At 41.7% G+C, this 26,213-nt stretch overlaps 1 protein-coding gene across 2 annotated transcripts in view; it reads right to left on the reverse strand.

Moving 5' to 3' along the window:
* Window positions 1-26,213, reverse strand: part of UBE2H (ubiquitin conjugating enzyme E2 H) — a 103,698-nt gene that overhangs the window by 43,290 nt on the left and 34,195 nt on the right. The window contains exons 2-3 of one of the 2 annotated variants that reach the window (XM_029074221.2): window positions 1,290-1,366; window positions 588-662 (exon numbers count right to left, since the gene is read on the reverse strand). In XM_029074221.2, the coding sequence (XP_028930054.1) occupies window positions 588-662; window positions 1,290-1,366 (152 nt within the window). The remainder of the gene's footprint in view (window positions 1-587; window positions 663-1,289; window positions 1,367-26,213) is intronic. The other variant, XM_029074222.2, reaches the window with a different exon arrangement.

The raw sequence follows: 26,213 nt of genomic DNA on the forward strand, positions 1-26,213 counted from the left end.
TCACCAACCAGGTCACGATGGCCAAATGTCTGAAGGAAGCCCAGGCCGCCCCTCCTATTAAGTGTTTGAGATAGGGGAACCAAAGGATTACGGATTTAGAGAGGAGCAAATTTCCAAGCAGCGTGGCTTAGTGGAAAAAGCCCAGGTTTGGGAGTCAGAGGTTGTGGGTTCTAATCCCAGCTCTGCCACTTATCAGCTGTGTGTCTTTGGAAAGTCACTTAACTTCTCTGGGCCTCAGTTACCTCAACTGTAAAAGGGGGATTAAGGCCGTGAGCCCCATGTGGGACACCCTGATTGCCCTGTATCTAACCCAGAGCTCAAAACAGTGCTTGGCATATAGTAAGCGCTTAGCAAATACCATCATTATTATATCATAATGGTCATGCTTAAAATTATTCTGGCAAAACCGAAAAGCCTTAATCATCCTGCCTTCTCCTACTCACCAAGCAATCTATAATCACTGAATTGTGAACCAGCACAACATTACGGACGAGGCACCGAGTTTAATCAAATAATCTCTTTTTAAATGTTTGTATCTCTATGTGAGTGCAATCAGGTCTGTAGGAGAAAAATTGAATAATCCATACCTATAGATGGAGATTTGAAAGGGTATTTATCAGGAAGATCCACTCTAACTTTCCACACTCCACCTTCATATGGTGCTGCAAAGGAGAGAAAAGTATAAATATTAAGGAAGTCTGAACAGAAATCAAACTCAAGATATTAAAGAGGGTAATCAACTAAGTCTTAGGGTGAAGGTGAAGCCTTTAACCTCCTTTAAAGGTGGGCAAACTCATTCCCTTAAGAGTGAGAAACTAATAGCAATGCGTTTATTTTTTGATTCATTTACTTTTCCTCACAAGGTAGATTTTAAGGAAACACATGAAACGTTAGCAGTAGATAGCAAGATTTCATTGTGTTCCACCAAAACACTTATCCCACAAAGACATTCAAATATTCTAGTCAAATGCTTTATTATAACAGCTGATATCAATTTGAAGATGGTTTTCTCCAAGGAATGTGAACATCCATAATAAAAAAAAGGAATCCATACATCAGTAACACACAATATTACCACCCAGCAACTAACAAAAGAACTTTTAGTCATGGTACAAGGTTCCACTCCGGAGCCTCCTTGAAACTGGTTACAAGCTTCTGATTTTTGCAAAGGCAGCCATCTGTCTTTGATTCTCTGCCCATTGCTTTTGTTTGTTCTAAAAGGAGGTATCAAGTGTGAAGACGAGTGATTGCCCTAGAGAAACAAACAGAGGCACAGCACAGATACTTACTTCCTTGTGGTCCATAAAACTTCACTACAAATTCATTGAGCCCTCCTAGGATGGTGACTTCGTGCTTACTCTCGATGCTAATGTAGCAGGTAAAGGAAAGTTGAAGTTCTCTAGTAGCAAAATTACTCAAATTATTTGTGACCAAAGAAGCCAGGGAGGCTTATAAGCAATTTGGCAAACAAATGAGACTAACTCTAATACCATCTTAATAGGAAGTTTTAAGGTGCTGGGGATCTAAGACTCTTGGAAATACACTGGAACAAGGCCAGTATTTAGCCAACATTTGAATCCAAGTTACAAATCCAAGTCCTTGATGGGGATTTCCTCTTCAAGTTCCAATGCAATAGTCACTTTCCCATAAAACACACTCTTTGGAAAAAGGACAGAGAGATAAACTGAAGGTGTTCTGAAATATAAATCTCAGCTCAAAAAGGAGACCATCCATTGGTATGAACTCCAAATCCTAACCAGGCAGTCTTCTTTTCCAAATGGAAGTACTTGCATTTTCCTCAGTTACAGAACTTTCTTGCTTTACATACAGAAACCCACATTAAAATGAAGCAATGACTTATATGTTTTTTTTTCCTACATTAATTTATTTCATCCAAGAAAGAGGAAGGTCAGGGCTATGCCCCCTTTGCTTGCTGAATAAATCCTTGCTGATGAGGAATGGCAATGGTTTAGGGGAAAGAGAGAGCTCTGAAGTATCAAAATTCACATATGAAGTCAGTTGATAAACTAGAAATAAGCAACAATCATAATTAACAGTGAAAGAGAGCTTTCAATATTTTTCCAGAACATAAAAGTTTATAAAAATTGGGCCCTAAAAACTTTCCATAGTTGTAGCTTTAAAAAACTGCCACTCAAAATGCTTTGAGCTATATTTCTCTCAAAAACTCTTCTCAGAATAGAAAAAACTTCCCATTTCAAGCAGCCCAAGAGCAGCTAAGACACTGAAAGATGCATTTAAGTCACAGGGGTTGGGAACTCTTAGCTCCCAGACAAATCTCTATCCCCCCACTCGCTTTCACTTGAGTACTTGTGAAAGTCTACCTAAATGATGACATCTTTAGTATTTATAATAAGACACACAAAACACCAAGTTTCAAAGTTAGTCCTTGCACTGTATCATCTTATTTAACTTCAGGAGTTTCTTCAAGATGATTAGCCATGTTCAATCCAGGGCACTCAAGGGAGTGGCAAGGTTAAAAAAACAAAAAACAACCCAAATGTCAGCTTGACAATCAATCAAATTTATTGAGTGCATTACTGTGTGCAGAGCACTGTACTGAGGGAGGGGTGAATAAAGGGTGCAAATCCAAGACCAAGGGTGACAAAGGGAGAGAGAGAGATGAGGGTATGAGGGCCCAGTTGGGGGAGACCTCTTGGAGGAGATGAACTTTAAAATAAGGTTTTGAAAGTGGGGAGAGTGATCATTTGTCACCTGATAACAAGAGAGACGGTATTCCAGGCCAGAGGCAGGATGAAGGAAGAGGACGGAGGAGGAAGATTGAAAGACCTAAAAATGGAAACGATCCAAGCCCATCTCGACTAAATTCCTTGGAGCATCTTGCCTCCTTCCTCCCCTTCTTCTCTCCTCCACTCATGGAATTAGAGTGAGGCCAAATTAAAATAAAACCATACCCCAAACCCCAATATAATTCTTTTTGAGGTGCGTTGTGCAGTAGCCACAAAATACGAGAGGGAAATTTGATCTTAGTCAATTCAGTTACTACTTCTTCTCTAAGTTAAAATTGTTTGTATCCTTTCTTTGCACTAAAATCATTTATCACAACATCTACAGAAACCAGCCTCACTTGGTTCTGGTAAAGAAGTTCTACATGGCTGCCTTCAATACTTTCAAGTGGCCTCCCACTGATTTCATGCAAATTATTCCAATTAAATATTAATTTGACTTGCCAGGCCAACCTAACCAGTGGCCTCAAGAGGAGAACAAGAAAAATCATTAACTAGGAAAAAAAGTTAAGATTTTAAAGCAGGCATATTATCACTTTAGCCCCATGTGAGAAAGGGACATTGTCCGACCTATCTTGTATCTCCCTCGGGGCTCAGTACAGGGTTTGGCACATAGTAAGTGCTTAAATTTAACAATAGTAATAATAATAGCAACTTGCATCCTATTCAAGAGGACCTGGCTCAGTCTTAACGGCTTGAAAGACACTAGAAGATTTATCAAAGCTTAAAACAGTGCTTGGCACATAGTAAGCACTTAAATACCATCATTTTTATTAATAATAGTAAGAATGGTCCTCAGGGTGGTGATTTTAAACAGTAGTTCAAGAGCCTCTCCTCATACCCTGGAGCAAGTCTTCAAAGCACACTGGTCTGCTATGCTGATTTTAGAGCTCAAGACCCTAGGTGACTTAGAAAGAAGGGAAGAGAAGGAGCTTTAGATCCAGTCAACCTCAATTGCAAAGGGGGAGCTGCCATGCAGGAAAAAAGGAATCTGCTAGTTTTTCCACTCCATGACCTGATGTTCCTAAAAAAAAAAAAAAAAAAAAAAGATCCCCAAAAGATTTGTCTTCAGGGAGTCCCAAGTCCAGTAACAACTCAAAGGGATGTAAAAAGAGCTAAGGTTCAGAAAGGTTATTCTGTGGTGTTTTCCAGTCTTCATTTTCCATTAATAAAATACATCATGCAACAAAGAGAACTTCAGTCACTGAAATGGATCACATAACTGGATGTATTAGCACAACTTTAGACTGGATGGGAGAAATACCTACCCTATTAAAGCTGAACAGGAAGTACAGCAGGGACCTGGGAGTCAGAATGACCTGAGTTCTATTCCCAGCTCTAATATTTGTCTGCTTTGTGACCTTGGTCAAGTAACTTCACTTTTCTAGGCCTCAGTTCCTTCATCTGTAAAATAGGGATTAAGACTGTGAGCTCCATGAGGGACATGGATTGCGTCCAACCTAATTATATATATATTTTTATATACATTCAAAAGGCACTGAGGCAATGGCATGGGGAGAACCAGGCAAAGCATGGGATCCTGCAGTAGCATCAACAGCTGTCTTTATTTCTTTCCCCCAAATAATAATAATAATTATAGCATTTGTTAAGTGCTTACTATGTGCCAAGCACTGTTCTAAGTGCTGGGGTAGATACAAGGTAATCAGGTTGTCCCTTGTGGGCTCACAGTCTTAATCCCTATTTTACAGATGAGGGAACTGAAGCGTTGATAAGTTAAGTGGCTTGCCCAAGGTCACACAGCAGACTACTGGCAGAGCCAGGATTAGAACCCACCTCCTCTGACTCCCAAGCCCGGGCTCTTTCCACTAAGCAACACTGTTCTATGCTATGGTTGGGGCAAAGGGGATAGCTCTAATATGGTAACTGCCAACAATCATCCCTGGTAAACTGCAGACTCAATTTTTTTTTTTAATGGATTTGTTAAGTGCTAACTATGTGCTGGGCACTGTACTCTGACTCCCAAGCCTGTGTTCTTTCCATGATACCATGCTGCTTCTCTAATCATCCCAAATCCTCAATACCATTTTCTGCAACACCTTCAGGTGGTCTTTTTTTTTTTTTTTTAAGAGGTCACATCACATTTCGACCCAGTTTCACCCTTCGTGACGGAGGAGACTCAAAGGAGTTAACTGAACATGACAGTGTGGCTAAAGGTATCATGATCATTAAACAGAGGCTCCCAATCTAAGGAACCAGGCAAAGCCAGAGAAGGAAAGAGTATGGTGAAATATTAAATGACTTCAGTAACAAAAGAAATCTTAAAACAATTAATTAACCCTGACATTGCAGCCTAGAAAGCTAAGGAAGCAGCACTACACTATAAATCAGAGTTAATGAATTGTGACAACGATATTACCCAATAGCAATTACTTTTAATCAATCATTCTAAATTATTACTTATCTATGAATAGCTTAAGGTCAGTCTTGGAAGGGTTGAAAGCTACCCTTCGCATGCAAGGGTTGAGCCAGCCAGTATCAGTTTCAGGAAGTTTTTTTCCTGCTATGGCTCTGAGGCACCTTCAGTGCTCAGGCGATCACATTCTGTTGCTGCCAGAAAACGCTCTAGTAATAAGTTAAAATATGATTAGGACATTCAATCCTTTTCTTCATTACCCTTACCGCTGTTCATAAGTTGCAGGCTGGTTGTACACACACAGTTTGCCCGAGGTTGCACTACATTAGGGACTCTATTATAAAGAAAGATGATTGCACTGACATATTTATATAGCATCCTCCCTCTGAGGAGCTCAAAAGGCTTGTTTTGGTAAATGAAATTAATCCATACGCTCCTCTGGTGAGGAAACTGTACTGAAGCATGTTGCTTGGAACAGCAGAGGTGCCAGACCAAATGAGATGCACAAATCTAAAGGTTTTTGAGGTTTTTTTCCCAAATTGTTCGAAACCAAAAGAGACCATCTCTGTAGTCAAATGTTGTACCACCACTACTGAAGGGCTATAATTCCTATAGAACATTCATCTGCAGCAATCCTCACAAACTGCCCATACTCATTTTCTTACTTTCTTCTGCCAAAGCTCTAAGAGGGGAATTTGGCATAATAATAGCATGGAAAGCAAATGAAATTTGTTGTGTGGGCTGACAGCATCAATAGGTTTCAATAGGATTTGGATGTATTTATGGACAAGAAGTCCATAATGGGTTGCAAGAGACACTCCTACTCATTCAGAGGGATGGTAAGGAGGTCGTCCACCAGATTCCTCTAAGGAACTTGTCACCACTGTCAGATGCTAAACACTAGGCAGTGTGGCCATTAATGGCATTTCTTACACTCTCATATCAAATGATGAAACAGAAATTTGATCTTGGGGGCCTCTTGCAGAATACCAAAGATGTTAGTTTAACAGGGATAGATGGGTATTTGACCTAGAGTGCTACTGGATGAGTTTTTCAGTTTTGAGGGTCACTCAAATAAAAACTGGAATCAACTGCAGCTCACAGCAGCTTTGGTGGATGACTGTTCTTGTGGATTAGAGAGCCTCTTTTCTAGGGCTAGATATAATATATAAATTAATTCCTAGTATAGCCCAAACTCCCCAAATATTCCTTTTTACCAATTTGGTTTTGAGGGGAAAATATACATCACTAGACAATTCTATTCAGTACTCTCAGTTGCCTATCTTTTTAATTTTACAGTGTCCATCAACCCAATGCCATATTTTCCCTGGATGGCTTTTGATTATGCACATCTGATATTTGAAATGACTCATGACAAACTATCAAAAGGTAACTGGCATTCTTGGCAAAACATGCCAGTGCTTTTTTTAAAAAAAGGTGTGCCTGTCAGTTAATGAGTAAGAACTGACATGTCACTGTAAGTTATTCTCATAGACTTCAGTATTTATTCAAGGTGTAGCTGTTGAAGGAAAGTGTTTGCTATTACTTGTGTTTCCAAGCTCTTCTAACAATGAGAGGAGGCATCATTTCCCCCTCAACTCTATGGCTGTCAGTTGAAGACGACCACCTGCTTTAAGTGAGAAGAGAGAGAGAGGAAATGCCGCCTTTTTTTCCCTTTAATAATGACAGGGAGAGAGAAACAGGCTTCCATGAAAAGGAAACTGAATATCCAAGAGGTGGGAATTAAGGGGCTGCACTTGAGAGATGGGAGAAGCTAGTTTAAAATGGGACAAAAAACCAAGACAGTTCCCTTAGTTACCATAGTAAGGATCTATCTCCAAGTACTAAAAGAGATCAAGTTGACAACCTTGCCTCAGCTGGGACTCAGATAAGATGAAGGGCCCCAGAAAAGAGGATTTTTCATGGTAGTAAAGTCCCTGGTGCCTTTTGATATTGGTGGGCAAAAAATGTTCCTTTATGCAAAAAAGAAATCTCAGGGGCCCTGCTGGAATAAAAGAATGTGGTGGGAAAGGAGAGGGTGAGGGGAAGTGAAGTATGTTCAGATCTTTAGGGATAGAAAAGAAAGCTTCATCTGTGTTGGGTTATCTTCCATAAAAAAGAAACAGGGTTTTGCTTTCATTCATTTAAACCAAAGAGGCAAGGCGCGGGGCACCAATGACCTTGAAACTAAATCTACCCAGAAAAAGTCTACATAAATTTCTCATACATCTTCTAGGCTTAAGCAGCTTTCAACAGCTACAAAAACCCACAAGTACCCCCTCTACCTAACTTTAATGGATCTTCTTTCAAGACTGAGCCACAGGGAACTTAATGTGATGTTTTTAGAAAACCACAAAAGAGCAGAAAGGCATTCATTTCAACCAGAGATCGGCTGTTGTAAGCTATCTGAACACAGTGTTCTCAGCTCTTTTTCCAATTGCTTACTTTTTCAAGCACAACTGAAATTTGCTTTCGATTTGAGATGAGGCTCCCGTTAGATTGTGTGCTCCCCAGTACGGTGGGACTGTGCTCAAAATTTGTAAATCCAATAGCCTCTCTTATAGAGGAAATCAATCTATGAATTCTTTCTTTTTTAAAAGGTATTTAAGCACTTACTATGTGTCAAGCACTGTACAAAGCACTGGGGCAGCTGCAAGATAATCAGGTAGGACAGTCCCTGTCGCACATGGGACTCAGCATATAAATCTGAGGGATGCAGATTAATTCCCCATTTTACAGATGAAGTAACTGAGGCACAGAGAAGTTAAATGATTTGTCCATTGTCATACAGCGGACAACTGGGGGATCTAGGATTAGAACCCATGCCCAGTCTGTGCTGTTTCTACTGGGCCACATTGCTTCCCATGAATTCTTTTATTCTGGTTAGGTGACATGCTGACTTTCAGCTCCCAACCTGCCTCTATTATGCCTCCTAATGCCAAATTCTGTACCACAAGGTCTGAGTTCACACAGAGCAGGGAGAATGCAAAAGCTCTGATGCAAGTGGGAGAGGCCTGGGAAGGAGGGTGACAGAATCCCCTGGAGAAATGCTCTAGTTTCTGGACAACTTTGGCCAAATCATACGTCAATAAATGAGTTATTTATTCAATCACTTATTGATTGATTACTGCGAGCAGAGCTCTGTCCTAAGCGCTTGGGAGAGTACGATATAACAAAATTGGTAGACACATCCCCTGTCCAGAACGAGTTTACATTCCAGAAGGGACATCATATGGCAGCCATATGATGTCATCACATCACGTGTATTTTGAGGTCTGGGTTTTTTTGAGTGTCATGACTGGAGGTTCTCTAGTCAGATGAACAAAATGAACTAGCTGTCCTAGTCTTGCCTACCAACTTTATTGTATAATACTTTCCCAAACACTGATTATGATGCTCAGTAAGCACAATAATCTCTCGATAAACACCACTGATCAACTGATCATATACAGATGAATGCCGCAAGTCATGGGTTGACCACTCCTTTTGCAGGGACGGTGGCTCTACAGGATGCCTCGTGTTACCAGATTATGAACAACAAACCACTCAACCAACCCACTGGAAAAGGAGGTGAGGTTCTTGCTTTTATGGTTCACTGGTTTCTCTAGAGTTGTAACCCTTGAACAGTTAATCCCCACGCTCAAAAGTATTTACTCTGATTCCCTTACCTATCGGGAAATAAGAGGGGTGAACCATCAGGCAAACAGACAGTCACCCAAAGAGCCTAAGGAAATTTAAGCATCCACCCAGCAGGTTCTGGGATTACAAAAAGACCGGTGGAAAGAAAAGGAAGCACTGTCCAAGAGAATCCTGTTTGTGATTCAGAAAAAGAATATCCTTTGCAATTCCATAATTTAAGGGTTGAATGGAAGATTACTTATTTTTGAACAGGAATAAACAAATTACTGCCTTGAACCTTTAAAAAAATAATGAAAGAGGCAAGCGAATAAGTGAAATGGAACAGTTTGGTACTTTGGACTGGAAATTTTCCTTGCAAAGCCTCAAATTCCCTCCATTCCCCTGCCCCAAGTTTTATATTTACTTAAGTTTTACTTGATTTAAAATATCATTCTTATCTCACAGCAAAAAAAGATCTGTGCTGAAGGTAAATACTTCTCTTGTACAGCTCGCTGGACCACACAAACCATTCCTCATTTCTAAGTTCCATCCTTAGAGTTTTATTTCCAGTCAGTAAAACAGCTTAGTTTAACAGACAAGTTCAAAGTCTAAACTGAAGCACATTCCACTCAGTAATAAGCTAAATAAGGCACTTTTTTGCCCGCAGAGACGTACAAAGTCTTAATTCCTTTTTTAAAAACAAAAAAACAATGCCTGGGTCAGAATTTTACAAAGATGGGGAAAAATGAGAATGATAAGAGTTGACCTCTCCGGCCCCGGCTCCTCTCCTTGCAATCTGACCTACTTCTTTCACTTCATGTAAACTGCCCTCTCTAAGGTTACCAATGATTTCCTTGTTGCCAAATCCAATGGTCTCTACTCCATCCTAATCCTCCTTGACCTCTTGGCTGCCTTTGACACTGTGTATCATCCCCTCCTTCTCCTGGAAATGTTATTCAACTCTTGGTTCAGTGACCCTGTCGTCTCCTGGTTCTCCTCTTTGGCTGCACCTTCTCAGTCTCTTTTTCTGGCTCCCCCTCTACCTCCCACACACTAACTGTGGGAGTCCCTCAGGGCTCAGTTCTGGGTCTCTTTCTGTTCCCCATCTCCATCTACCCTCTTGGAGAACTCATTGGCTCCCATGGTTTCAACTACCATTTCTATGCTGATGAGTCCCAAATCTAATTCTCTCCTCTTCTGTCTCACATTTCCTCCTGCCTTCAGATCAACTCTATTTGGATAGTCTGCTCAAACCTCAAACTCAACATGTCTACAACAGAACTTCTCATCTTCCCCCGCAAAGCTGGTACTCACCCATACTCTCCCATCACCGTAGACAACACAACTATCCTTCCTGTCTCACAAATCAATAACCTTGGCATTATCCTCGACTCGCTCTGATTCAATCCACCTATTCCAGCTGTCACCAAATCCTACTGATTCTACCTTCACGGCATCTCTAGAATTCACTCCGTCCTCTTCATCACACCTGCTACCGTGCTGACTCAAACACTTATCATATCTCTCCTTGACTACTGCATCAACCTTCTCGCTAACCTCCCTTCCTCCTGTGTCTCCTCTCTCTAGACATTTGATCAAATGAATTCATTGAGTACTTAGGGAGTCCAGAGCACTGGACTGAGCACTTGGGAGAGTACAATATTATAGTCATTCCATACTTCACTCTGTTGCCTGCAACGTTTTTCTAAAAAAAACCTCAGTCCATGTCTCCTCTCTCCTCAAAAACCTCCATCTCTTCATCACACAGAAACTTTAAAGCTTTAAGGCAATCAGCTCTCCCCAATCTATTTTACCTTTCTGATCTTCTACTACAACCCAGCCCACACACACTCCTCCTCTAACGCCAACCTACATCACTGTACCTCAATCTAGTCTACCTTGCTGCTGACCCCCCACCCATATCCTCCTTCTGGCCTGGAACTCCCTCCCACTTAATAATCAAAAAGACCACCATTCTCCCCACTTTCAAAGTCCTACTAAAATCATATATCCTTTAAGGGGTCTTCCCTGCTTAAGCCCTAACTTCCCCTATCCACCCTCCCTTCTGCATTGCTTAGATCTATGTACTTGGGTGTGTATGCCTTATGTTCTTCGATATTTACCCCACCCACAGTTCCACAGCATTTATGCTTATTCTCTTCCATTTCCCCTATCTTTAATTTATTTAATGTCTGCCCCACTCATAAAATCCTTGTGGGCGGGGATCTTGCCTACTGACTCTACTGCACTGTACTCTCCTAGGTGCTCGGTAAAGTACTCTGCACAAAGTGTTCAATATATACCACTGATTGATTGACTGAAGCCTCACTAATTGGAGCCAAGCTCCAGATCAGAGGAAAACAAAATCTAGTAATTTGCTGCTTTATGGCAATAGTGAGAAGTTTCCCCAAACTCTCAAGTTAAAAAGAAAAAGGTTACATTATACATGTATATATGAAAACAAGGTATGTGGAACACCTAAACCAAGTAAGGCATGAAAACATGAACTTTTCAAACTACTGGTGAGAGTAAAGCTTCATCTAAAACTCACTCTGATTTTCTGCACCATTTGGTACTTCACTATTAGCTTCTCTATTCAGAAGTTAAATTTATAAGATCTTAAAATAAACCTCCAGGATCCCTTGTGTTTCCAGTGGCTCTAAGGCCCATCCTGATTTCAACATTCTTTCAGGGAAGGAACAGTATGGATTTGATAACATTATACTTTGTATGGAAACATGGCACTGAACAAACAACTAAAGCGTGTACAATTCCAAGCCTATTCAAATACCTGAACTTGCGGGGAAAACGAAGGCTGAAGAAATCAGAGGAGAGGCCAAAAACTCTTAACTGCAGGAGAACTGACCTTGAAATCAAGTGCTAATTAAGAAACTTTGCACAGGGAAACATTTTGGAATAGGGAGATGAGAAAAGATTCCCTTTCCAAAAGAAAATCTTCTGGTGCCCCCTATACACTCCCTCTCAGGGAATCAAAGTTTTAAACTACTGCCAAAGTCAATTATGTGGCATAATACGACAGGAGTCCAAGATCATTAAAACAAGGAAAAGTTATATTAAGCAATTCTTCTACTGAATTGGATCTAACAGTCTTCAGGTTCCTTAACTTCTGAGTTGGATTTTTCGTGTCCCCTGGGGACCCCTGTGGGTTCTATCATCATCATCGGTATTTATTAAGCACTTACTATGTGCAGAGCATAAGTAAGCAAGCGTTTGGGAGAGTACCTATATTCACCTACCTCAAAATTCATCACTTTTATTGCCATTTACCATGGCTATTATTATTAGTTGTAGTATTTAAGCATTTACTCTGTGTCAAGTACTGTTGTAGATGCTTGGGATAGCTACAAGTTAAAGAAGACAAGAAGACTGCTGAAACTGTCCAGAGAATAAACTGCGGTGGAAAATGGACATACTGTTTATGCACACATCTTGCTTCTGGACAGGCTATTTTTTGATGTGGTTAAAGTGAACTCCTCAAGGGAGATCTGTGAATGGCTGCCATACTGGTTTTGCAGAAGGTTGCGTCTGAATGATGAGAAACCTGGGTGTTTGTCCATCTCTGACTCACGGGTGACCTTGGGTAAGCCTACCAGCTCTATTTCTCAACGCACAAAATTATAACACAAGTGCTTAGAATCAAGACGTTAGTATGTGAGGTGAAGTACTAGAAGTAGTTCAAGAGTTTTACGTGAAGTAGAATCAACACCCCCCATAACTCTAATCAGGCAGGTAACTCACTTGTTCATAATTAATCCACCACATGGAATTCTGAGGCCTATAATCCAGTGCCAGGAGAAACCACATTCCCTGGTCCACAGAAATGACTGATGAGTAGCCCCAACAAGACCAAGCAGGTTCCAAAAGTATCTTACTGGGCTTTTTAAGTAAGGGGAAAGTATCAGGGGGCAGGGGGTCTCAGCAGGGAGCCGGAGCGAGCCTCAGCAAATGGGGGACTGCCGGTTCTCCCAGAGCAGACAGTAACAGCCAAGTGGGCAGGTGTGCTAGGTAGGCTAGTCTGGCAAGCCAGAGGCTTTTACAAGGAAGACATTGTTTCAGGACCTCCTTTTAACTGTTCTTGGAGCCGGGGTTGGCAACCCCTGGCACGCTAGATCATTCTACTTGGCACACCAACCCACTCAGCTGTCCCTGCCTGCTCTAGACTTGCTACTTCTTTCCCTCTGCTTCAGCTAGTTGTCTCGGACTTCCCACTGGCTCTGCTCAAGTGTCAGGGTCTTCAGTCGAGGGGCCCGGCTAAAGTTCCGAGAATAACCGCGGCCCAGCACACGACCCACCTACCTCCTGCTCAACCTTCCTCGGCTCTCTTCTGCCAGGCACATAATGCAGATACGCTGCCAATCCCCATAGTGGCCGTCCCCACAATTTGCCCTGAGGGATCACATCCTGGTGGGTGAGATGGTTAGGAGAGCCACAGATGCATCTGGGGGATCTTTTTGTGTGTATGTGGCGGGGGAAGGGCTGACATAGAACTGCATCAATCTCATAGCTGATTTTCAAAGTTCTATATTAGTTATGACCTCTTTCAAGTTATCTTTTCAGTTCCCTCTTCTCTGTTTGTTCTCACCTTCTGGCCAATCCTGACTGGATCTCCAACACAGCACACACCACGTAGTATGCGTGAGGACCACCAGGAACCCCTGGTGGGACACTAACAACCCTGGGTCTCAGTTTAGACAACACCGTCTCCAGCCCTAGATAGCTCTTATTCCAACATCTGGCATTCCTCAAATTTCTTACAATTATTCCTTTTAGGGTTTTCCTTCCCCATTTTATCCTTGTCATTAGGATATTTAAACATCTGAACAAGATGGGGAATATTTTTCAGAAGAAATATCTTTCTGAACCTTCCTGCGGTAAGAGTAATAGCATTCATTAAACACTTACTCTGTGCAGAGCACTGTACCAAGTCCCGGGAAAGAATAACTAAGTGGGAATTGGACATGGTTCCTGTATCTGTAGGGGGAAAGGAGGGTGGGGCACTCACAATCTATCTGACAGGAAAATCCTAGCTCAGGCAGTCAAAGGAATGAGACCAAATAGTCTCAGGTGAGAGACACAAGTGAAAATGCTTTTGGAATTTAAAGTTCTATTTGGTGTTTACTTTCTTTATATGCTTTCCTCATTTGAGGATCAACTTTCCCCCTATGTATCCAAATGCCTACCCTTTAAACTTTTTAAAAACAATAAACCACAATTTTCACCCCAGCACTTGACCCCTGAGTTTCCATTCAAAGAAACAATCCTGTTCCTTAAGTATTTAATAAACACCTACGCACAGATATCCTCACTGAGTAGATGTGAATCGTGCACAATAAGAAGAGATATTTCAAGAGGAAACATTCCGTTTTTATATGCTTAACACTGACAAAGAGCACATTATACTGCAGGGTTTATTGAGTTAATTAATATGGGCCATTCTTAAGTAGGTGCTGTACCCATTCTACAGAGGAGAAGACTAAAGGTTTGAGTAATTGGCCCATGGCTACTCAGCAATTCAGCCGATGAGGCAGAAGTTGAATCCAGCAGGTTTTTTTACTCCCTGCACACTGAGCTCAGTATACTAAGCTGTGTTTCTTTATTCCAGCTGCCAGGAAACTTTTTCCAGTGGGAAATGGATAAATAAAACCTGCTGTTCCAGTTACTGGGGAAGACTATGTTCTCCCCAGTTCATTTCCTGTAACAGGTGTCATGTATTAGAGGACCCTAATAATAGTTTATCCGTGGCTTGATTAGAATTGTGACAAAACCACCAACTTGAGAGTCTGTATTCAGTTAGGCACCAAAAAAGCAGAGATATGGGACAAAGCCGATCTAGAATGTAAGTTTGTTATGGGCAGACACGGTGTCTGCAAATTCTGTTGTATTCTAATCTCCCAAACACTGAGTACAGTGCTCTGCACATATTAAGCGCTCAATATGTCCCACCGATTGACTGAAAGCAGATCAAAAGTTTGTGGCTTCTCCCCATTGCTTTGTCCCTCTCCCATCTCCAAGGGGAAAATAGCAAGGGCTATGCCCAGTCTCAGAATCAGAAAGGCAAGAGTTCTGGTTAACCGTGGAGGCCATAGAAACTCCAAATAAAATTAGAGTCTGTGCCGTCAATGCAAGGAAAAATCACTGGGAACAGCAGAAAGCAATATTAAAGCCAAAGAATAATCAAGGAGTTGCAAAAGAGCTTAAGGAACATAATTCTCTGATATTATTCATTACAGGAGATTCTGCGGGGGCCTGGAAAATGGTAGTGAAATTTCAGTAGAAAGAGGGCAGGGCTACCCAGCTATCTGAGCTCAAAAGGAAAGAAAGACTGGAGAGGTTTGGATGGAGTCTGGCCAGACAAGACAAGAAGGCGCGGGAGGCTGTGGAGAGGAAGGGAAGGAGAAAAGGGGCTCTAGTTTAGCAGACAGATCAATCTGAAACAAGAAGTACTTGCACGTCCAAGATGTCAAACCTAGATACATTGGTAACAGTCTCCGAGGTTAGTTAACAAAAACACCAAATGTGCAAGTCCTATATCTGAATAAGCTGCAGATTCCCAACGGCCCGGAGCAGAGAGAAACTGTGGGTTCCTGGTTTATCGACTTCTAATATTCACCACTCTGAGTCTCGCAAACTCCAGAGAGGCATCAGGGAATCTTGGACTAAGGACACAGAGAGTTCACGGTGGCAGTTCACGGTGGCCTTAGGGCACTTCGAGGTAAGGCAGCTGGGTTCACGCCTTTACCACTCCTTCCCCTTTTCCCCACCAAAGGCAGGTCCGACATCAGGGTTCGGAGGAAACCAGGTTCATCTGAATTTTCTGGATGGGTCCTGAGCTCTTAACCAGTGGCCTGGTTTTAGCATCTAGACAGTTTTCCAGTTATCTGGCTTCTGGCCAATGGGGTCTTCCTGCTACCCACCACTCGTCTTTCTCAATCTCTAGTAGCCATGGTAACAAGGAGAGTTTGGCTCGTAACATAAAGAACTCAGCTTGCAAAATTAATTTAAATAGATTCAGATCGTAATCACCATCATCTTGACTGGAACCCAGCTTAAAGGCCAGAGATAAAAGGCAATAAGAAGCAAAACTATCCAGTCTAGTTGGATGCCACAGAAGCCACTGTAATCTGTTTTCATAAAAATCAATTAAAAAATTGGGAAGCAGCACGGCCCAGTGGAAAATGCTTGGGCCTGGGAGTTTGAAGACATGGGTTCTAGTTCTGGCTCTTCCACTTGTCTGCTGTGTGACCTTGGGTGGGTCACTTAACCATTCTGTACCTTGGTTACCTCATCTGTAAAATGGGGATTATGACTGTGAGCCCTGTGTGGGACAGGGACTGTGTCCAACGTGATTAACTTGAATCTACCCCAACATTTAGTACAGTGCCTAGCACACAGGAAGCACTTAACAAATACCATTAAAATACAATCCTCGTGAATGATTTCGGGGGGGGGGAGGGACAGAGTGGAAGCAATAATGAAAATCACAGCGGGAAATTAACAGGCATGAGACTGCCAAAATCAGTGAGGGCAAATAAATAAAATGGATTTAATTTTTTTAAAAAACACCCAAAGGGGTTTCCCCCGGTATATGATAGCATGACTTCTGGGGGAAAAATAATCCCAAACATCGTTCACCAACCAGGGAAAGCAGCAATGGCTGGAGAGAGAGAGAGAAAGAAAGAGAGAGAGAAATGACATGAGAATGGACAGCAGAGTCTTTGAAAAGAACTGTGAACCAAGAGGCAGAAATGGAGACGGTGTCAATTTTTTTTTATAAAATCTGTTACGTGCTTACTATATGCTAGTCTCTGTAGTAACTGCAGGGGTAGAGTCAAGTTAATTCATATCTCACATGGGGTTTAGGGTCTTAACCCTCCTTTTACAGATGAGGTAACTGAGGCACAGAGAAGTTAAGTGACTTACCCAAGGTCACAGAGCAGACAAGTGGCGGAGCCAGGATTAGGAACCCAGGTTTTTCTGACTTCTAGGCCTGGGCTCTATCCACCACTCCACTGCTGCTTCTCAATTAACTGCATGGAGCAAAAGAGCTACAGCCATAGCACGGGTCAATCTCTACATTCACACTTTTTTGGAAGGTGGAGTTTGGTCACGTATCAGCTTTACCAATTACCCAGGGCACATATGGATAAAAACCCTTCCCATTAGCAGTGTCACCTTCAAAACCTAACAGGATGCTAACTAGTTATAGACCACACATGAATGTACATCTAAATATTAATTATGGACTGAGAGCTTACTATATGACAGCACTAGGCTAAGCATCTGGGCAGAAGGACAACCATTGGATTAGACACAGCCCCCATCCCACACAGGGGCTCACAAAGGTAGAACAAGTAGGAATTGTATAACCATTTCACAGATGATCTTTGAAACTGAGGCACAGAGATATGAAGTGACTTGCCCAAGGTCACGCAACAGGCCAGTGGCAGAGCCGTGACTACAACCAGGTCACCTGACTTTTAGTCCCAAGCTCTTTCAATCAGGCTGGGCTGGCTCCAGCGGCCTCACAAATATAAGTGGGCAATGACTTATGTCCAAAATAATTCCTGGTACTGCTTTTCTGCTTCCCTACAAATAAAATATTCCAGATGGGGAGGAAAAAAAGTCCCTTTCCTCAAAGTTATGAGGGGCAAGGTCTCAACCAGAAAGGTGGAGACAATCTGGCGGGAGCCCAGAAAAGGAGCAATGACAATGATTAAGAATTGAAAAGGAATGTGTTTTTCAGGTACAGTTATACATGTGCACATCTAAGCCAAACCCTAATTCAGGGGGAAGCAGAGACCAGAAGTCTATAAAAACGTGAACTGTGAACACTGTCAGCACAATAAAGGAGAGGAATTAATTAGCCTGGTGCAAGTTATGAGGGCAAATTAAAGAAGGCAAATTTAAAAAATCTCTGGTTCAAGACCAGAAAAGGTTGGGAATTTACTCTTGGATTCAGAGTGAGAAGCTACAGAAATTCTATTAGTAGGATGTATGAAACACACCTTCTCTAGATAAGTGAAGAACAGTCGGAAGGGAACTTGACCTATTCACTTCCTTCCACCCCTCGATTAGACAATTATACCACAATATCCGGGAGGAAGCGGTAGTGGGGTTGCATCTCTTCTCCAATTGGAGATCTTTAGTTCCTTTGTGAAGCAATGCATGAAAAGACTATTCCCAGCAAAAGTTCTTAAGTTCAAAAACAATGTAAAAAAGTACTTTACTAAATGAAGTGGAAGGATCAAATTTTATATATAGCCATTTTCCTGCCTCTCCAGTAAAACATGCACAACCCTCGAGTCCCAAACCAACTTGCACTCTTCAAGAACTTGGATCAATCCATCAATGGCATTTATTGGAGCACTTACAGTGAGCATGAGCACTGCACTACAGGCTTGGGAGAGTACAATACAACAGAATGATCAGACATCTTCCCTGCCCATGCCACGCCTTCAGTCATTGGCATTATTATTACTGTCGACTTTCCTCTCAAATCTTTGCAAGCCTTCTTCTGACAGCCAATCAAATTTAATTTCAAAACAAGAAAATGAAGAACGCTTTAGGAAACTATGACTACGTTACAGCAATAAACACCCCAAGCTAGCGTGCCATGGATCCATGCCAAAGGAACTGCCTCATTTGCAAAGAAAAATGCAGCATTCCAAATATTAATTAAAAGTCAGCGGGGGGCAACAGTATTAAATACCCTGGCTGAAAAGAAAGCCAGCACTGTATTTTACTTAATCTGAAAAGATGTATGGGAATATCCAACCCAGGTACCCAATTCAATTAAATTAAACCCTGAATAGACCAACCCTGACTGCTTAATCCAATGAACAGGAATCTTTAATTTTCACATTTTTCATCCCACAAGCACTTCTGGGACAGCTCTGTTGATGATTTTTCTTTCAAGATCTAACAACAAATATCATTCGGAGGCTCTTCGTATCAGGGCAACTTTCATTAAGTGAAGGAAGCCATACTCTGACAGAGGTTGTGTTGACACAAAGCAGACTACAGTAATATGGGGGAGGGGAGGGAAGAAGCCATATTAATGGTGCAAATAGTACGGGTCTCATTTGCAACCAAATGCAAGGGAGCTTGGTGATTCTGTTGCAACTCAGCATGATAGTGAGGCTAGGTTAATAGAGATAAAGCAGCTGTGGCCATGGGATGATTTCTTAGGCCTATGGTAACAGCTGAGGCTCAGGGCATAGATCTGCCCCAGCTCCTACCCCCCCACTGGGTGCCTGGAACCTGCCCCGAAGCCATGTCAACCATAAGCCAACCATAAGTGGGGGGCAGAGAGAAGGGAAGGAGGTGAGGAGAGCTAGAAGGGCCTGTGATTTGGGCTGACAAAAGTGACATCGGATTCTACAAGCGTGGGCTCCACCAATGTTTGTTGCAGCTACACGGTTCAAAAACTGCCAGCGTTAAGACATTCAGCCGATATCAAGGAGAACTGTGCTGGCTTTTTTAAAAAAAAGATTTACTGAGAAATTCTCTCCTCAAAACCCACTTGCTTGGAGTATCCAAAAAGGGGTGGGGGTTGGTGTCTTACGCCCAACTCATACACCAAATTTCTATAATATGGGAGAAACCTCTTACCGCCACGTCATACACCAAATTTCTATAATATGGGAGAAACCTACAGGCTATTGCACTGCCTCACACATACTGTGTCAGGATGGAGAATTCAGCTCCATAAAATGGGGAAATGTGCCCCAAAATTTCATTCCGGGTTGATGATGCAATGTCATTCACTTCCTAGCCTGTTCTCCACATAATGTCTAGGCATAAAATCAACTAGCAAAGGGTGCCACAATATCACCATCAGTGATGTTTATTGAGCGCTTTGTGTGTGAGAGCTGTACTAAGCACTTGGGAGAGTACTAAACAACAGAGTTGCTGGGCACATTCCCAGAAACGTGGCCCAGAAGCTACTTTCAACCTAATTCTGCCTCATGTCATTGAGGTGAAAGCTTCCTATTAGGTTGCTAATGATGACTTTTTTCAAGTTCCTGAAATATAATGTGGTCTTTCTAATTAGAGGTACTGATGAGAACATCTTCATCATTCAGTTTTTCATTGCTATTCTAAACTTTAATCAAGACTGTCATTCATTTAATGGCTCTAATTTAACTGACGTGAAAGATCCCCGTGTCATTTCTATCTACAACATTAAAGCCGGACAACAGAGGCTAGATGGCAGTTTAATCAAAGGGTGTGTAATTCTCCCTTACTCTTACAAATGTAGGTACTTGTGGCATCTGCGCTTTCCCATTAACACCCCCCAAAATGGTTAGGGTGTAAAGCCCGCTGATTTGCTAACTTATCTGAACTTCTTCTAATTCAATACCAAATAGCTAAGAAATGATGACGGTCATTTGGTTGTAGTATAGTACAGAAGCAGTGTGGCCTAGTGGATAGAACACGAACCTGGGAGTCAGAAGGACCTGAGTTCTAATCCCAGCTCTGCCACTTGTCTGCTGTGTGACCTTGGGCAAGTCATTTCTCTTCCCTGTGTCTCATTTTCCTAATCTGTAAAATAGGGAAAGACTGAGTCCCATAATCCCCCTTGTAATCCCCCAGTGCTTAGTACAGTGGTCTGACCCAGAGTAAGTGCTTAACAAAATACTATAATTAATATCCAGACTGATTTTCTTGTATCTACTTCCAGTGCTTAGTATAGTCCTTACTACAATTATTATTAATAACGAACTCTATTGTGCTCTCCCAACCACTTAGAACAGTGCTCTGATACAGAAAGCGCTGAAAATAAACCATAGATTGAATATCTGTGCCTCAATTTTCTCAACTTGCAATATGGGGATTAAATGTGAGCACCAAATGGGACAGGGACTGTGTCTCATGTGATTATCCTCTATCTACCCTAGTGCTAATCGCAGTGCCTGACACAAAATAAGTGCTGAATGACAATTTTTATTATTTTTAGTCTCAAAACAAGTAAAAATTGACTGCCACACCCCGATTTTTCTTTTCCAAGTTCAGTCATCTAATCCTTCCTTGGGGCCTTCGTGAGCAATAGCTTGGCCTTGAATGATGTGAGTGATAATGAAACTCCAGTGCTGAGAAGGTTTAAATGACTTGTCTCAAATAAATGAAGGGCAGAGAAAAAAACTCTCAAGCTTGAATTCAGCTCCACAAGTAAGTTGGTTTTTTATGCTTCCCCACCCCTCCCCTTTTCTGAATTACTGGATTCTTTGCCAAGAAGGGAAAGTTCCTGTTTCCTTGAAATAGCAGTGCCTAACCTCAGTTTCAACACCAGCTCCCTCTGATTTAATAAATCATTTAGCTTTTGTACCTTAATTTCTCATCTGCAATGCTGGGATTCCAACTCGGCTGCTCTCTTAAAAGAGTGATGTGAGGTTTAAACAGCATATAGCTCTCTGATTCTTTACCAAGCTCTTACTAAACAATCAATCAGTTCATGACACATGTGCCCTTACTGCGTGCAAAGCACTGTTCTAAGGGTTTGGGAAAGTACAATACCATTGGCAGACATGATCCCTGGTCACGAGCTTACAATCTAGTGGAGTCAAAAAATAAATTATAGACAAAGTTCCTGGTGGGACTTTCCTACCAGCTCTGTTGTATTGTCCCCTCTCAAGTATTTAGTACTGTGCTTTCCACACAGTAAGCTCTCAATAAATACCACCGATTGAATTGACTGATTGATAGGGGAAACAAGATTAGTACAAGGATATGTACCTAAGTGCTCTGGGAGGAGGGGTGACTATCACGGGATATTAAAGCAAGTGCAGCGACGATGTAGAAATTTATGCTAGCAAACTCAGAATTTTCCCTTCACCAGTCCTCAAATCCAATCTTACATTGGGCAGTGGATTCTACTCTTGAAAGAAATTTAATAGAACTCTGGAGAGAGGGAATCAAATTAATGAGGCAGCTTCAATTTTACAAGACACCTTGCAGGCCATTTACTGGTACTGTCTACGGAATTACTAAATAATTACAACTGAATTACACTCCTCAAAATAGCTGAATTAAAGTACTGAATACTAGAGAAACATGGACTCTGGTTTCTGCCTGCCTTTTCCTCAGTTTTCAAAGGTTTTCTTGTCATTATGAAAGGTTCATAGATTTAGGGTCACCTATCAGCACCATTTTGGAGGGAGCCTTTATCGTATTTATTATTCACTGTGCGCAGAGCCCTGTACTAAGCACTTGGGATAGTACAATATATTATGATATAGTACTTTAGACTGTAAGCTCATTGTGGACAGGGAATGTGTTTGTTTATTGTTGCACTGTACTCTCCCCAGCGCTACTGAGTGAATCAAACCAAGTTAGGGCATAGGAAAGCTTAATGCATCACTTGTCTGAAGCCTGGCCAGTAGCTCGCAGTGGCTTCATTTTTCTCAGACTCCAGTCGATGCAAAACATCTAATTTTGGCACATGGATTTTCACTACCAAGTCTGCCTCTGAGCCCAGTACACAGAGAATTAATGAACAGTAATCAAAGAAGTGAGGAAGGGACTGCACAAGGGGGTGACCGATAGCAGCTCTCAAACTGGAATTCCATCTTCTGGAATCCAGACATAAGGAAATTTGCAAGGGAGTTTCGAGAGCAGGGCAAGCCTATGTCCAGAAAGCTGTGCAATGATTCTAGAGTTTCCTGATGCTCCTACCTTCTTACAGAAATTGTTTCATGGATTCTTAAACACAAAAATTCTAGGCTCCCCAACAGAACCAGGAGGGTTTGAGTAGAATTTCCAAAGCACACAATGACACGTGGTGCACATGTTGAATCAACAGGCTGAAATGCCAGATTTGCTTCATTTAGAATCTGCCCAATAAATATTAAAAAGTTGATATTTGTCATGTCAAAGAAAAGAGCACAAGATTCAGGTGCATGTAGGTATTTTGTTAAGTGTTTCATTGAAAACTAGCTCTCTCCCAGTAAATCTGCAAAGTTTGAGAGGAAAACAAACACCTAGAGCAATCATTTCAAAACAGGAATAGAAGGCAGGGTTCTATGAGACCATAAATGCAGCTCCCTAGGCTGGCAAGAAATCAGCAATGAGGTACTGATCAATTGCTAAAAATGAAAAACCGAAGCAAATATAAAACAAAAAAACCTTGACTGGAAGAAGGGGAGAGGAATTTCTTTGGACTCCAAATGTGATCACCGGTTCAGTACTCAAGGGTAAAGATGTTTTTTTAAAAGCAATTTCAAAAGCAGGCCGCACCATGACCTTTTAAGAGGTGGGCCCTGAGGGCACCCAGGAGGAGATACCAAAGGGATTATTATGGATGCATTTTTTTTTTAAGATACCTGTTAAAAGGTTACTGTATGTCAGGCACTGTTCTAAGGGCTGGGGTAGATACAATTAAACTGGACACAGTCTCTGTCCTGCATGGGGCTCACAGTCTAATTAGGAGAGAGAACAGGTTTTGAGTCCCCATTTTGCAATTGAAAAAACTGAGGCACAGAGAAGTTAAGTGACTTGCCCTAAATCGCACAGCAAGTAATCGGCAGAGATGGAATTAGAACCCAGACCCTCTGATTCCTAGATCTGTATTCTTTCCACCAGGCCATGCTGCTGCTACTTCTCTCCTTTGGGGGGGAAAAAAGTGTGTATTTTTTTTTTATTTTCCCCAAGGAATATACCTTAGCCATGCCTTACAAATCACATAGAAAGAGAGAAGGCATAACCTGGTGGTTAGAGTCTGGGCCTGGGAGTCAGAGGATCTTGGTTCTAATCCTGGCTCCGTCACTTGTCTCCTATGTGTTCTTGGCAAGTCACTTCACTTCTCTGGGTTTCAGTTACCTCATATGTAAAATGAGGATTCCACATGGGACAGGGACTGTGTCCAATCTGATTAGCTTGTATCTACCCCAGCGCTTAGTACAGTGCCCACCATATGGTAAGCGCTTAAATCCCATTAAAAAAAGACCTGAGGAGAGCTCCCATTCAGGGCCAGCACCCAGTACAGTGCCTGGCACAGAGTAAGCCCTTAATGAATACCATAATTATTTACCCACCCAAACTATATCCTCTCTAGTGTTGCAAGTCCAGAATATGCTAGGCAAGATCAAGCCGAGCACAAGATACGGACTGTCTTCAGCACTTCCTTCCTCAACCGAGAACAGGGGGTGAGAAGATATGAAGAACACAGGTACTGCCATGAGATGTTCCAGATAGCCTGGGCAGACTACTGTTGGTCAAGACACACACTTTAGGGACGGCAGACTTTATTTAAATCAGGAAAATCTAGAGATTCCAAAGGTAAATCTGCAATTCGGTCCTAACTCAGCTGAGGGCCAGAGCCAAACCATTATTCCAAATTCCGATTAAAATCTGGAAAGGTGGCAATCAATCAATGATATTTATTGAGCACCAACTGGGGGCAGAGCACTGTAATCAAGAAAGTCTGGAGAAGTCAGAGCTAATTTCACAATTTGGTCCTAATCCAAGTCCAGGAGCAAAGCTTTACCTCCAAACTCCAGTTGAAATCTACAGAGGTGGCAGTCAGTGTTATTGAGTGCTTTCTGTGCGCATAGCACTGTACCAAGCACTTGGGATAGGCTCGGTGTTATCTGTGCCACATAAGAAAGATGAAGGTATATATCTTCTAATGGAAAATGTTTTAAGAGGTGAAGTGATTATCAATCTTGCCAAGATCAGAGGGAACATTAAAGTGATCCCCCTCAAAAAGCCCCCACACATAGCCACCCACTTTTCATCAATTAATTGTATTTATTGAACACATACCTTTTTTATGGTACTTGTTATGTGCTTACTATTTTGCCAGGCACTGTACAAAGCACTGGGGTAGATACAAATTAATCACAGTCCATGTCCCTCGTGGGGCTCACAAAATTAATCCCCATTTTATAGATAAGGTTAACAGGCACAGAGAAGTTAAATAATTTGTCCGAAGTTGCAAAGCAGACAAGTGATGGAGTCAGGACTAGGACCAAGGTCCTTCTAACTCCTGGGCCCTTACTCTATCCACTAGGCCACGCTCCTTCTTTACCGATTGCAGATTTGTACAAAGTGGGGGTCTACAGCATAAAACTGATTGAAAAAATGGTACTGGAAGGACAGAATGGAATAGAAGACTATCTTGAAAAGTCTGGAAGAGATTCAGACTTGGTTTCCCTTTCGCTAAAGATCAAATTGCAGTAGTGACAGGAAAACCCTGATCACAATAGGTTCCCAAGTACCTGAAAACCAGAGGAGAACCCAGGAAGGAAAGCCTGGACAAAACGACCATCTAAAAATACGAATTCCTCCCCACCGCCCATCCTGAATGAAGATACATTTCCCAACACCTATCAAAAGATACAAAACCCACGACCCTGTGAAATTCTATCCTCTTCTGCCCAGGGAGCACCTAGGGAGAAGACGATAAAGGCCTACTAGTTTTTTTTCCCTCTATGGGTTTTTCGGCTATTATCCTGTTAGCCTTGGATTAACAGCCATTTACAGTGATAAAACTCAAGAAGAGTTTCAGTGAAGGACTAATAGCAAGTGCTGGCAATTGGAACCCGCTTCCCTAAAATAGGCTAGCAACTAAGCACTGAGGGCTAAGGGGTTTTCTGTCGAAACTCTACTGTGAAAAGATGAACTCGGCCTTCACTTTGGGACACAGTTCCATATATATGTCTATCTGTGACTCCTATTTTAGCACTTGGGAGCAAAACGATTCAGTCCTCTCACAGACCACCGAGCCATCACTCCAGAGTAACATGCTAACAGATTTAGAAGCAGCCAGTATATACCTAGCCTCAACCTCAAAACCAGGCACCAATTTCTAAGGCTGTCCACAAAGGATGGTTTGGAAACCTGATTTTGCTGCCAGGAGAAGACTGGTGGCTATTCCTCCTCCTTAAAAGAAGTCGTGGCCCATTAAATACAGTTTTTCTGTTATCTTGGCCAATGACTTGTTTTATTCCTTCCCCAAAGTCCTCCCTCTTTCTATGCCTCAGTTTCTTTATCTGAATAAGAAAGGAACAAAGGAAATGTAAATGCAAAATAACCACCAAAATTAGAGCTTCAAGATGGAAGATAAATGATCATTATTAGAGCAACATTAACCCACTCACTCTGCAGGTACTAGATACAGTAAACTCATTTAAGGAACCTCAGGAGACTTTAGATTTGCATTTGTTAATCTGAAAATCCCTTAAAACTGAGATCAAACTGGCTCATCTTAGTTTAGGAACCCATACAATATTTTTGTAAAGTCTTCTTAAAAATGAAATATTCAATTGTGTGATGCCTGTTTAAATGGGAGTGAATTGGAACTTGGTCAGAAAATATTAAAGACTAATACATAAATATAAATTAAATGAAAAATACTAGGAAACATAAATGTTACAAGAGCTCCTGAACTTCGGAATTTTCTACCTTGTTTCGCAGGTTCCTGGTTTAAAATGAGG

Source organism: Ornithorhynchus anatinus, chromosome 10 (genome assembly GCF_004115215.2).
Source record: "Ornithorhynchus anatinus isolate Pmale09 chromosome 10, mOrnAna1.pri.v4, whole genome shotgun sequence".
NCBI classification, from domain to species: Eukaryota; Metazoa; Chordata; class Mammalia; order Monotremata; family Ornithorhynchidae; genus Ornithorhynchus; species Ornithorhynchus anatinus.